Genomic DNA, 14,104 nt, shown 5'->3' on the forward strand with positions numbered 1-14,104 from the left:
ATTGGCTCTCATCCTGGATCCTGACACCCTGTCTTTCCAGTCAACGTGAGCTGGTTTAAACTGACCAAACAACGGACAGCAAAAGGCCCTGGCGCCCTGGAGAGAGGAGTGAACATCGTGGAGAGCAAGCAAAATCGGCTCTTGCCTCCGATCTGAGCTGGCGTTTAAATTGTCTAAACAGCGAATTGTACTTTGCACTAGGACCCCATGGAGCAAAAGGCTCCGAGCCTAGATCACACCACCCAGCAATTCAATCTGGGCCCAGATTACACCGTCCAGCCCGTAGCTGCCCTCAAGTTTTTCAAATCAGCTCAGTGCCCACAGCAATCCAACTTCGCACCAGGGCCATCGAATCTCCTCTGCCCAGGCCCTGACTTCTCACTTTACCTTGGTTTCAGGCCAATCGTACAGGCATTGGAACTCCATCTGCGATGATTGGACAACACACCTTCTCGGCTCATACCCTGAACTTGCCTCACCATCGCTCAGCCCTTCACTGTTTGTGGTGATCATTTAACACAAATTACCTAAGAAAGGTATTCTTAATGATTGCTTTTAGCTGGATTTCTTAGCTTAACTACTAAAGAACTGTCACATGCTTTTGATAGCGCCATGTTAACTGGAAGGCCAATGGGCCAAAAGTTTTCTTTACGATCCTATCTACCTGTGACACTACTTCCAAAGAATAATGGATCTGTATTTCCAGTCAGAGGGAGAATGCCTAAAGGCCCTCCAATCTTTAGGTAGACGGGGGAGGAGGGATGAGGCAAGAAGCTGGGAGATGACAGATGGTAAGTAAAAGGATGAACAAGAAGGAATCTGATAGAAGAGGACAGTGGACCTCAGAAGAAAGGGAAAGAGAAGAGTCTGGGTCCAAACTGACAATTCCTTATTACCCTCCATGGTTGCTGCCTGACTTGCTGAGTTCCTGCAGCTTTTTGTGTATTTCACTCAAGATTTTAGACTCTACAGAATCTCGTGTTTATGAATCATTCCAAGACAAAGAACACAACGTGAAAATGAGTTGGGAGCGTATAGTCTGGTAGGACATTGGAAATTATGAATAGATATGCATCCTGGGTTATTATTTGCCATATCACAGTGGTCCACTTACCCTTGTAGATGCCATTCCACCCTCCATGAATCTCCCCTCTGTCCGAAATCTCTTCAACATGAGCACCTTGGTCTGAAGTGAAATAGACCAGAGTCTGCTCACTAAGACCGAGCTTTTCCAATGAAGCCAGGATTTGTCCTATAATGACAAAGAACATAAATTAACACACATCTCAGAAGTTGGTGCACCACAGGTAACGGGCTCTTTCATCCCATCTTCAACACTGTGGAAGATTCTTTTCTATTTATTCATACACACAGTGGCAAATATCTAATCAGCCAATCATGTGGCAGCAACTCAATGTGTAAAAGCATGCAGACATGGTCAAGAGGTTCAGTTGTTGTTCAGACCAAACATCTGAATGGGAAGAAATGTGATCTAAGTGACTTTGACCGTTGAATGTCTGTTGGTGCCAGATGGGATGGCTGACTATCTCAGAAGCTGCTGATTTCCTGGGAATTTCAAACACAACAGTCTCCAGAATTTACAGAAAATAGTGTAAAAAAAAACCAATAAAATGAGTCACAAACAAGAGAAAATCTGCAGATGCTGGAAATCCAAGCAACATACACACAAACTGCTCATCTTTTTTTCCAGCCTGAATCATCAACTATACTTTTTTCCATAGATGCTGCCTGGCCTGCTGAGTTCCTCCAGCATTTTGTGTGTGTTGCTTGGACATCCAGCGAGTGGCAGTTCGGTGGGCAAAAACGCCTTGTTAATGAGAGCGGTCAGAGGAGAATGGCCAGACCGGCTCAAACCAACAGGAAGGTGACAGTAACTCAATAAACACATGTGACAACAGTTTAGTGCAGAAGAGCACACTGTATTTGAACACACACAGCATGTCAAACCTTGAAGTAGATGAACTACAACAGCAGAAGACCATGAACACGCACTCAGTGACCACTTTATTCGGTCCAGCAGGTACTGAGTAAAGTGAACAGTAGAACGATAGAGCACAATTCAGGCCCTTCAGTCCACAGTAGCTTACCAACCCTTTAACCTATACCAAGATCAATCTAACCCTTCCCTTGCACATAGCCCTCCGTTTTCCAGCCGACGATGCTGAGGATGTTCTACGAGTCTGTGGTGGCCAATGCTATCATGTTTGCTGTTGTGTGCTGGGGCAGCAGGCTGAGGGTAGCAGATACCAACAGAATCAACAAACTCATTCGTAAGGCCAGTGATGTTGTGGGGATGGAACTGGACTCTCTGACGGTGGTGTCTGAAAAGAGGATGCTGTCTAAGTTGCATGCCATCTTGGACAATGTCTCCCAACCACTACATAATGTACTGGGTGGGCACAGGAGTACATTCAGCCAGAGACTCATTCCACCGAGATGCAACACAGAGCGTCATAGGAAGTCATTCCTGCCTGTGGCCATCAAATTTTACAACTCCTTCCTTGGAGGGTCAGACACCCTGAGCCAATAGGCTGGTCCTGGACTTACTTCCTGGCATAATTTACATATTACTATTTAACTATTTATGGTTTTATTACTATTTATTATTTATGGTGCAACTGTAACAAAAACCAATTTCCCCCGGGATCAATTAAGTATGACTATGACTTTTCTTTCATCCATCGCCTTTCTAAGATGTGTAAAATCTACCCGACATCTCCCTAAACTTTCTTCCAATCACCTTAAAATTGTGCCCTGTTGTATTAGCTGTTTATTTGGAGATACAGCAAGGTACCCCTTAGGCTCAACGATCTCAGGACACCCAACGACACCTATGGGACCAATTAACCTTTACGTCTTTGAAATGTGGGAGGAAAGTGGTGCACGGGAGGGAACCCTGGATGGTCAAAGATGACTTCTTTCAAATTAAGCGTTCAATCCAAGTCAGGGGTTCCCAACTCTTAACCCCAACCATTAACCGAGTGGTCCGTGGACACCAGGTTGGGAACTCTGATCTAAGAGTTTAAACTGTAGAACAAAATATGGTACAGTCAGAAAGTTGATCACAATTATTAGAATAGTTATATTCAATGTTGCTCATAAGATTAAGATTAGCTCTTCGGTAGGAAGAGAAGATGGTGGTTCGACACAGCGCGCGCAGCTCTCCGGTAAAATGACATTATATCTGTTAAATAGGGGCCGTAGACAATTCTGATTTGATGGAGACAGACGTGAGAAGCATAGAGGAACATCTGGAGAAATTTCTGAATTGCCCAGTTCACTGCCGCTGCTACTGTGCGATCGAGAATCTCCGGAGGGAAGGCCCCAAAATCCCTGGCTTTGCCTGCTGCTGGCTACTGAGGCTGGGGTCGAAGCATTCAGATAGAGATGGTGTTCGGTACTCGGTGTCGGAGGGCTGATCAGAGGCTCGAAGTTTTCGGACGACTCAGAGTCAGACTGTGGTCGGGCATGGCAGGGAGAGTTTTCTTCCTTCTCCCGTCTGCGTGAGATGTGGGACTTTCGAGAGACTTTGAACTTTTTTTGCTGTGCCATGGCCTGTTCTTCATCAAGATATGGTATTGTTGCACTGTTGTAACCATATGTTATAATTATGTGGTTTTTGTCAGTTTTTCAGTCTTGGTCTGTCCTGTGTTTCTGTGATATCACATTGGAGGAATATTGTATCATTTCTTAATGCATGCATTACTGAATGACAATAAAAGAGGACTGTGTGTCCTCATAATCTAACCTATTTGTCACAGCTGCATCGAAACACGCATACAGTGAACGGCACTGCTTCATCAACCAACACAGTGTGAGGATATGCTGAGGACAGCCCACAAGCGTTGCCACATTTCTGGTGCCAACAATAGCATGCCCACAACTCACTAACCCCAACCTGTACATCCTTGGACCATGGGAGGAAAGCGGAGCATCCAGAGGAGACCAACATGGTCACGGGGAGAATGTACAGACTCCTTACAGACAGCAGTGGAGATTGAGCCCAGGTGGCTGGTGCTGTAGTAGTGTTGTGTCAGATTATGCTACTGTGTCACCCTGGGCAGTCCACTTTATCTATGTCTGTTGTCATTGTATACACCTGTATCACTACCACTCTCTGCCTTCTGTCGGCAAACCAATTATGAACCTCTGTAACCAAGTTTCCATGAATCTCATGTCTCCCAACATTCTGAATGAGCCTACCAAGGGGAAACTCGTCAAATACAAAATAATCTGCAGATGCTGGGGTCAAAGCACCACTCACAACATGCTGGAGGAACTCAGCAGGTCGGGCAGCAACCGTGGAAATGATCAGTCGACGTTTCGGGCTGGAACCCTTCGTCAGGACTGTAGAGGGAAGGGGCAAAGGCCCTGCCTTACTAAAATCCATATACACTACATCCACTGCTCTACCTTCATCAATGTGCTTTGTCACTTCCTTGAATTCGAGCAGGCTCATGAGGCATGACATACCCCTCACAAAGCCATGCTGACTATCCCTAATCAGACTATGTTTCTCCAAATGCTTGCAAATCCTGTTTCTAAGATTCTTTCTCAATAATTTTAATGTCTCGCTTTGGCAGTCTGAGGTACCCAACCTGCTTAAAGCAGGCTTTAATTATACCAGTGCCTATGAAGAATGTGATAACTTGCCTCAATGACTATCGTCCAGTAGCACTTACACCCACTGTGATGAAGTGCTTTGAGGGGTTGATGATGAAACATATCAACTCCTGCTTGAGAAACAACTTGGATCGGCTCCAATTTGCCCACCAGAGCAACAAGGCCACAGCAGGTGCCATTTCATTGGCTCTTCATACAACTCTAAAACATCTGGACAGTGAACAACAACCCCGTACTCAATGTCAGCACGACCAGGGAGCTGATTGTTGACTTCAGGAGGAGGAAACCGGAGGTCCATGAGCCAGTCCTCACTGGAGGATCAGAGGTGGAGAGGGTCAGCAGCTTTAAAATCCTCAGTGTTATCAGTTCAGAGGATGTGTGGAGCAGAGTACATTGACTGATTGCATCTCCGTCTGGTATGGAAACACCAATGCCCTTGAATGGAATATCCTACACCATTGAGCATATCTACATGAAGCTTTGGTTGAACGCCCAAGCTGGTGCAGTCTTTCACTGATTCTGTTAACGTAGCCCCGCCGGCCAGCCTCAGGGTCGCTCGGCTCGCTGTCGTCTAGGGAAACAGCCCTCGGCCCCGCCAAACTGGGTAATCAGTTTGTGTGGATGCTGTGTGATGTACCCCACCCCGCCCAAATATCAGACAATACACCAGATACGATTAAATGATTTACAGTTTATAGATATTACTGGAACTATATAATTAAAAGAGAATAAAATATAAAAGGAAAATAAAAAGCGCCACACTTATCAAAGTTCAATCTCTTTGTGCACAAACAGTTGGAGCTCAGGACCCTTCTCCTTCACCCTGCGACCCCTCGGATCACCTCGACCAGCCGCCTGGGACCAACAATGGTGGTCGACCAGACGCTCCACACGAGTCCGTCTCAGTCTCCTCTCCTTGCCGAACGCCCCACTCGGGGTCCGACCCCGTTAGCGGACTCACAGCACCTGGTCCATCCTCTGTCTCTCTCTCCCGCCTTCTCTCCCAAAACCCCGCGCAGACAATATCTTGAGACACACCAAAAGCATAACAGCTATCCCAATTGGTTCGTAACACCTTTCTTATCAGTAACGTGATCCAAACAAACTGCTAGTGGGAGGACTTTCTCAGCAGTTAACATAACAAAGAAGCCATTTTAATTAGACTACGCAGTAACAAAAAAAGAAACCCCTTACATTAATGTTATTATTCTTATGGATTTACTGCAAGAAAATGAATCTCAGGGTTGTATACGATGACATACATGTTCTTTGCTAACAAGTTCACTTTGAACTTTGAAGATGCATAGATCAGGATGCTCTCCACTGACTACAGCTCGGTATCCCTTCAAAACTAATCAATAAGTTCCAAGACCTTGGCCTCAATACCTCCTTGTGCAGTTGGATCCTCCATTTCCTCACTTGCAGACCCCAGTTTGGAATGGCAACAACATCTCCTCCACAATTTACAGCGGCACAGATGTACCACAAGGCTGTGTGCTTAGCGCCCTGCTAAACTCACTTTATACTGATGACTGTAATATTAATAACACAGCTCCAGTGTCATATTTAAGTTTTCTGATGAAACCACTGTCATTGGCCAAACCAAAGGTGATGACAGAACAGGATACAGGAGGGAAATTGAAAATCTGGCTGAGTGGTGCCATAACAACAATCTCTCGCCGGAGGTCCATAAGCCAGTTCTTATCAGGGGATTAGCGGTAGAGGGGGTCAGCAACTTTAAATTCCTCACTGTTATCATTTCAGTGGAACTATCCTGGGTCCAACATGTAAGTACCACTATAAAAAAGCACGGCAGTGCCTCTACTTTGTTGAAAGTTTGTTAAGATTTGGCATATCATCTAAAACTTTGACAAACTTCTATAGATGTGTGGTGGAGAGTACATTGACTGGTTGCATCAAGGCCTGGTATTGAAACACCAGTGAGTGGATGGAAACGCTTACAAAATGTAGTGGATACAGCCCAATTTATTTACTTTGAACTTTGAAGACAGATCTAATTTCTTCAGTTGTTTGTTCAGAGCTAATGAGTGGCTTCAGAGTGTTGTTACTGCTGGTTAATTATGATAGCAGAGAGACAATGGCCAGCCGATCTGCTCCAGTATTGCCACTTGAAGATTAGATATAGGCCATGTGACAACGCAACAACATGCAGTTATTCTGGATTAAGAAGAACATTAAAGAATAACAACAGTAAAATGTAAATCCAGCATCCAAGAATACTCTCTAATAGACATACAACTCAAAGATCGACAGTCAATGGCTGCTTTATTAATGCCACCTGAACCTAATAAAGTGGTCACTGTGTGTACTTTTGTGGTCTTCTGGTAAAGCATCCACTTCAAGGTTTAGATTAGATTAGATTATCACAAGACAAAGGAGCAGAAGTAGGCCATTCGGCCCATCGGGTCTGCTCCGCAGCTCCCCCATGAGCCAAACTATTCACCCATCTAGTTCCAGTTTCCGGCTTTTTCCCCATATCCCTTGATACCCTGACTAATTAGATACCTGTCAATCTCCTCCTCGAACACCCTCAACGATCGGGCCTCCAGAGCTGTATGTGGCAACGAATTCCACAAATCCACGACCCTCTGGCTAAAAAAATTTCTCCTCATCTCTGTTTTAACTGGGTACCCTCTAATTCTAAGACTATGGCCTTTTATTCTGGACTCACCCACCAAGGGAAACAACCTTTCCACATCTACTCTGTCCAACCCTTTCAACATTCAAAATGTTTCTATGAGATCCCCTCTCATTCTTCTATACTCTAATAAATACAATCCAAGAGCCGACAAATGCTCCTCATATGTTAGCCCCTGCATTCCAGGAATCATCCTTGTAAATCTTCTCTGAACTCTCTCCAACATCAGTACATCCTTTCTATGATAGGGGGCCCACTCAGCCCTCATTTATTGTCATTTAGAAATGCATGCATTAAAAAAATGATACAATGTTCCTCCAGAAAGATATCACAGAAACACAGGATAAACCAAGACTAAAACCAAGACTCGGGGCCTTCCCCTCCGGAGATTCTGGATCACACAGTAGCGGCGGCAGCAAAACAGGAATTTCAGAAGTTTCACCAGATGTTCCTCTGTACTTCTCACGTCTGCCTCCATCAAATCAGGATTGTGCATGGCATCCTACTTGACAAATAACAGATATCATTCACTGGAGTGGCCGCTGCGTGCTGTGTCACGCCACCATCTTCTCCTCTCGTGTTGTGTTCAGAGATGGTTTTCACTGTTGTAACATGTGGTTAATTGAGTTATTGTCACCTTTCTGTCAGCTTAAACTAGTTTGGCCATTCTCCTCTGACCTCTCTCATTAACAAGGCATTTTCGCCCACGGATGTTTCTTGTTTTTCTCACCATTCTCTGTAAATTCTAGAGACTGTGATGTGTGAAAATCCCAGGAGATCAGTAATGTTCCCATCTAGCAGCAACAATCATTCCACGGTCAAAGTCACTTAGATGACATTTCTTCCCCATTCTGATGTTTGGTCTGAACAACAACTGAACCTTCTGACCATGTCTGCATGCTTTCATGCATTGAGTTGCTGCTAATGAGTGGCTGATTAGATATTTGCAGTAACAAGCAAGAAGTTCAGTTTATTGCTCAGACCAAACATCTGAATGGGAAAGAAATGTGATCTAAGTGACTTTGACCATGGACTGATTGTTGGTGCCAGTCGGGGTGGTTTGAGTATCTCAGAAACTGCTGATCTCCTGGAATTTTCACACACAATAGTCTCCAGAGTTTACAGAAAATGGTGCAAAATCCAAAAATAAATATCTAGGGAGTGACAGTTCTTTGGGTGAAAACACCCTGTTAATGAGAGAGGCCAAAGGAGAACGTCCAGACTGGTTCAAGCTGATAGGAAGGTGACAGTAACTCAAATTACCACGTGTTACAACAGTGAAGACCGTCCCTGAATGCACAACATGTCAAACCTTGAAGTGGATGGGCTACAGCAGCGGAAGACAACGAACATACACTCAGTGGCCACTTTATTAGGTACAAGGGGTACCTAATAAAGCGGCCACTGAGTGTATTTCATGTCATTTTTTAAACCACATTCTAACCCCCATATTAGTCCATCATTCGTTTGTTCATTTCTTAGGTGCCATGTCGTATGTAGGCCCTCATGGTCTTTCCATGACCATGATTATCCTTGGTAAATTTTTCTACAGAAATAGTTTGCCATTGCCTTCTTCTGGTCAGCGTCCCCTCAAGACAGGTGACCTCAGCCATTATCAATACTCTTCAGAGATTGTCTACCTGGTATCAGTGGTCACACAACTAGGACTTGCGATAGCACGAACTGCTCATACGACCATCCACCACCTGCTCCCATGGCTTCACGTGACCCTGATCGGAGGGGTGGGGGGGGCTAAGCAGGTGCTACAACTTGCCCAAGGGTGATCCGCAGAGCAGACGCTGGGCCAAATAGCCTAATTCTGCTCCTATATCCTATGGTCCTTTGGTAGAGAGTTATCTGTACCCCACCACCCAAGTCCATCACTAGAGGCAGAATATCCAGTGCATTTCTTCCCTTTAAAAATGAAACGCATACTCTTAAAATCAGAAAATCATTAAAAAAGTGTTAATCAACCATTCCTATTAAGAACCACTGTAAAGTTGATGTCACAGCACGTTAAGCATTCTGTGCATCCTTGGCAGAAATGGTTATTTACTCAGCATTTCCACTTCATTTAAGTTGTAGTTTCCTGGTGAACTTAATAATCTTTAAAAGATAGTGGGTCAGAACAGGCACGACTTAATATAGACTGAAATAACAAACATGCTCACTAAGTAAAGAGCCTCTCATTAAAAGGTGCATTTAATCTTCTCTAACTGGAAGGAGCCACAGCTACAGATGGAACACAGTGTATGGAAGTGTACCATCATGCACTTCGGTAGAAGGAATAAAGATGTGGACTATTTTCAAAACGGGGAGCAAATTCAGAAATCAGCACTGCAAAGGGGACTTGGGAGTCCTCAGGTTGGAGGAACAACACCTTATATTCTGGCTGGGTGGCCTCTAACCTGATGGCATGAACATTGACTTCTCTAACTTCCGCTAATGCCCCACCTCCCCCTCATACCCCATCCGTTATTTATTTTTATACACACATTCTTTCTCTCTCTCTCTCTCTCCTTTTTCTCCCTCTGTCCCTCTGACTATACTCCTTGCCCATCCTCTGGGTTTTTTCCCCTCCCCCTTTTCCTTCTCCCTGGGCCTCCTGTCCCATGATCCTCTCATATCCCTTTTGCCAATCACCTGTCCAACTCTCGGCTCCATCCCTCCCCCTCCCGTCTTCTCCTATCATTTTGGATCTCCCCCTCCCCCTCTCAAATCTCTTACTCACTCTTCCTTCAGTTAGTCCTGACGAAGGGTCTCGGCCCGAAACGTCGACTGTACCTCTTCCTAGAGATGCTGCCTGGCCTGCTGCGTTCACCAGCAACTTTGATGTGTGTTGCTTGGGAGTCCTTCTGCTGGATTCCCCAAAGGTTAACTTGCAGCTTGAGTTGGTGGTAAGGAAGGCAAATGCAATGTTAGCATTCTTTTTGTGAGGACTAGAACAGAAAAGCTGAGGCTTTACTGGAATTGGTCAGACCACACTTGGAGTATTATGAGCAGTTTTAGGCCCCTTGTGATTTTATATTTTTATACTTAAAGATACAGCACTTCTTGGCCCTTCTGCACCATCTATTACACTCTCGTGACAACTATCATACTAAGCTGTATGTCTTTGGAATGTGGGAGGAAACCGGAGAACCTGGAGGAAATCCCGCATGGGCATGGGGAGAACATAGAGGCTCCTTACTGACAGCAGCGGGAAGTGAATAAAGGTCCCTGGTGCTGTAATAGCGTTAAGCTAAAAATTATGCTACTGTGTCACTTACCCAAGGAAGAATGTGCTGGCACTGGAGAGGGTCCAGAGGAGATTCAGGAACAAAAGGGTTAATGCACAAGCAGCCTTTGACGGCTCTGGGCCTGTACTCACTGGGGTTCAGAAGAATGGGGGGGGGGGGAGAGAGAATCTCATTGAAACCTATGATATACTGAAAGGCTTGGAATGGTGGAGCAGACTCAGTGGTGTGAATTACCCAATTCTGCTCCTAAGTCTTATGGACCTTCATAGTCAGAGTCACAGTGCGTGAAAAGAGACCCGTTAAGTCCATGCTGACTATCATCAATCCACTTACACTCATTTGCATTTTGTTTTCCTGTTTTCCCACGACTCCCCTGGGTTTACCACTCACCTGAACACTGCGGCCAATTAATCTCCCAGCCAACACTCATAAAAATGCTGGTGAACGCAGAAGGCCAGGCAGCATCTGTAGGAAGAGGTACAGTCGACGTTTCGGGCCGAGACCCTTCGTCGACTGCACTTCTTCCTATAGATGCTGCCTGGCCTGCTGCGCTCACCAGCATTTTTTTTATGTGTGTTGCTTGAATTTCCAGCATCTGCAGATTTCCTCATGCTTGCATTAACCTTCCGACCCGCATCTCTGTGAGACGTGGGAGGAAACGGGGCACTCATTCGGGGGAAACCCACGGTCCCAGGGAGAATGCGCACACTGGACCGTAAGACAAAGGAGCAGAATTTAGCCAATTGTTCAAGGTCAGGATCGACCCTGTATCTCTTTCACCAATCAACTTCCCAGCTCTTTACTTCACCCCGACCCCTCTCCAAGCTCCACCTATCACCTTGTACTTCTTCCTCTCTTCCCCCACCTTCTCGCTCTAACTTCTCATTTCTTCCCCAGTTCCGATGAAGGGTCTTGGCCTGAAACCTCGACTGTTTACTCGTTTCCATAGATACTGCCTGGCCTGCCGAGTGTGTGTTGTCAGGATCGATCCTGGTTTGCTCGAGCTGTGAGGGACAACTCTGCTCTCTGCACCATGATGCCTCAATGGTGCTATGTTCAACAGTGACAGACCTATCTCTTGCAACTCCGCAATGTGAAAAGCCATAAGAAATAAGATAATTGGCCCATTGAGTCTGCTCCACCATTCGATCATGGCTGATTTATTATCCCTCTCAACCCCATTCTCTTGCCTTCTTCCCATAACATTTGACACCCTTTTTGATCAAGAACCTATCAACCTCAGTTTTAAATATACTCAGTGGCTCAGCCTCCAATGCCTGTCCATGGCAATGAATTCCACAGATTCACTAGCCACTGGCTAAAGAAACTCCTCTTCCTCTTTGCTCTAAAGTGATGCCCTTTTATCCTGAGGCTGCGCCCTCTGGTCCAAGACTCTCCCACTGTAGAAGACATCCTTTCCAGCTCCACTCCACAATGGGGCCTTAAATTGAGTATTTGATCAACAATTTACTCTATGCGCTCAAAGTTCACTCCTTTCAGAAATTTACTTTAAAGTGGCCTAACTCAAAGTAAATTTATCATCAGAGTACATATATGTAACACGTCCCACCCTGAGATTCATTTTCTCACGGGCATTCATAGTAAATACAAAGAAACAACCAGTGTGCAAAAGACAACAAACCTTGCAAATACATAAAGAGAAAAAACAAACACAATCATAATAATAAATAAGCAACAAGCTAGAAAGATAATTTTTAGTCAGGGGCTACCATTACCATTGGCATAACCCTGTTTGGCCTATTTGAGTTTCTGTGCATGCCATTCGGGCTTAAAAATGCAGCATAGACTTTCCAGTGACTAATGGACTCTGGGTTAAAAGATTTAGATCTGTCTTTTGCTTACATGGACAATGTATTTGTTGCCAGTCTATCTGAAACCAAACACTTATTGCATCTCCGCACACTTTTCATGCTCTTTAGCCTACACTGGCTGATGATTAATTCTGCTAAATTGAGTTGTCAACCATTGACTTTCTTGGCCACCACATCTGCGCAGAAGGTGCAACACCCTGCCCTCAAAAGTAGCTGCTATTATGGATTTCCACTGCCCCACACTACTAGCGCACTGCAGAAGATTTTAGGGATGGTGAATTTCTATCACCGTTTCATTTCACAAGCTGCTGAACTTATGCTCCCACTTGTATAGTTCATATAGCACATCACACAAACCAATCTTCCGTCCATAGACTCACTTTACACTGCACGCTGTCGGAGCAGTGCTGCCAGGATAATCAAGGACACGACCCACCCAGCCAACACACTTTTCGTCCCTCTTCCCTCTGGGAGAAGGCTCAGGAGCTTGAAGACTCGTATGGCCAGATTTGGGAACAGCTTCTTTCCAACTGTGATAAGGCTGCTGAACAGATCCTGACCTGGATCTGGGCCATACCCTCCAAATATCCGGACCTGCCTCTCGGTTTTTTTTTGCACTACTTTACTTCCCATTTTTCTATTTTCTATTTATGATTTATAATTTAAATTTTTAATATTTACTAATTTTAACTATTTTTAATATCTTTAATATTTAATATTTGTAATCCAGGGAGTGTGAAACGCAGAATCAAATATCGCTGTGCTGATTGTACGTTCTAGTACCAATTGTTTGGCGACAATAAAGTATATAGTTCCCTTAGAGGCAGCGCCTCTAATGGCATGCTTCAGTGGTCAACAGACATGACCAGAGATTTCACAACAGCAGACAAGCTCCTTCCAACGTGGCCTTACTGACACACCTGCTCCCCAACGCACGCAAGAGTCATCACTACTGACGCCTCAGACTATGCTGTGGGTGCTGTGCATGAACACTTGATTGGAGGGTCATGGCAGCTCCCATCCCCCACCCCGAAAGGAAGTACAGCACGCCTGACCATGAGCTCCTCGGCCTCGATCCGGCCGCCGGCCATTTTTGTTCTCTACTGGAGGGTCGCTATTTTACAGCATTCGTTGACCACAGACCCCCGATGATGGCAAAAGCGTCAGACTCTGGGTCCGCACGGCAGCAATGCCACCTGGCCTGTGCGTTGGAATTCATGAATGACATGCAGCACATCCAAGGGAAAAATAATGCTGTGGTCGATTGCCTCTCAGGGCCTTCCGTCAATGCCATACACATCGGGGTTGACTATGCCAAGTAAGGCAGCCACCAAGCAGCCAACCCAGAGGTCCAAGCTTACAGGATAGCAGTCACAGGCCTGCCGTTGGCTGACATCAAATACGGGTAAGCAGGACTTTCACTCCTGTGTGATGTCTCAACCAGTTACCCTGGCCCCAAAGTGCCTGCAAACTGGAGGCATACTGTTTCCTTAACTCCATTCACGGCCTCTTGCATCCAGGCGGGAAGGCTTCACAGAAACTGGTTGCTTTAAAGCTTGTGTTGCATTGCCTTAGAAAAGACATGCCAGAATGGAGTGCAGTTTGTGTTGTGCGTCAGTGGGCTAAAATTAACTTCCGTTCAGCTACTATCGACACCTTTTGAGGTCCTTGAGCGATGTGGACCTGGTTAGTTTTCTCCCCCCACCCCCCCATGCCCCATCCCCAGTTTC

The 14,104-nt window shown here is 45.3% G+C and overlaps 1 protein-coding gene across 6 annotated transcripts in view; it reads right to left on the reverse strand.

Annotated features, from left to right (window-relative positions):
* Positions 1-14,104, reverse strand: part of LOC140200009 (steryl-sulfatase-like) — a 142,210-nt gene that overhangs the window by 25,501 nt on the left and 102,605 nt on the right. For all 6 annotated transcript variants that reach the window (XM_072262621.1, XM_072262622.1, XM_072262623.1 and 3 more), the window contains one exon: positions 1,115-1,252. In XM_072262621.1, the coding sequence (XP_072118722.1) occupies positions 1,115-1,252 (138 nt within the window). The remainder of the gene's footprint in view (positions 1-1,114; positions 1,253-14,104) is intronic.

This window comes from Mobula birostris, chromosome 7 (assembly GCF_030028105.1).
Source record: "Mobula birostris isolate sMobBir1 chromosome 7, sMobBir1.hap1, whole genome shotgun sequence".
Lineage (NCBI taxonomy): Eukaryota > Metazoa > Chordata > Chondrichthyes > Myliobatiformes > Myliobatidae > Mobula > Mobula birostris.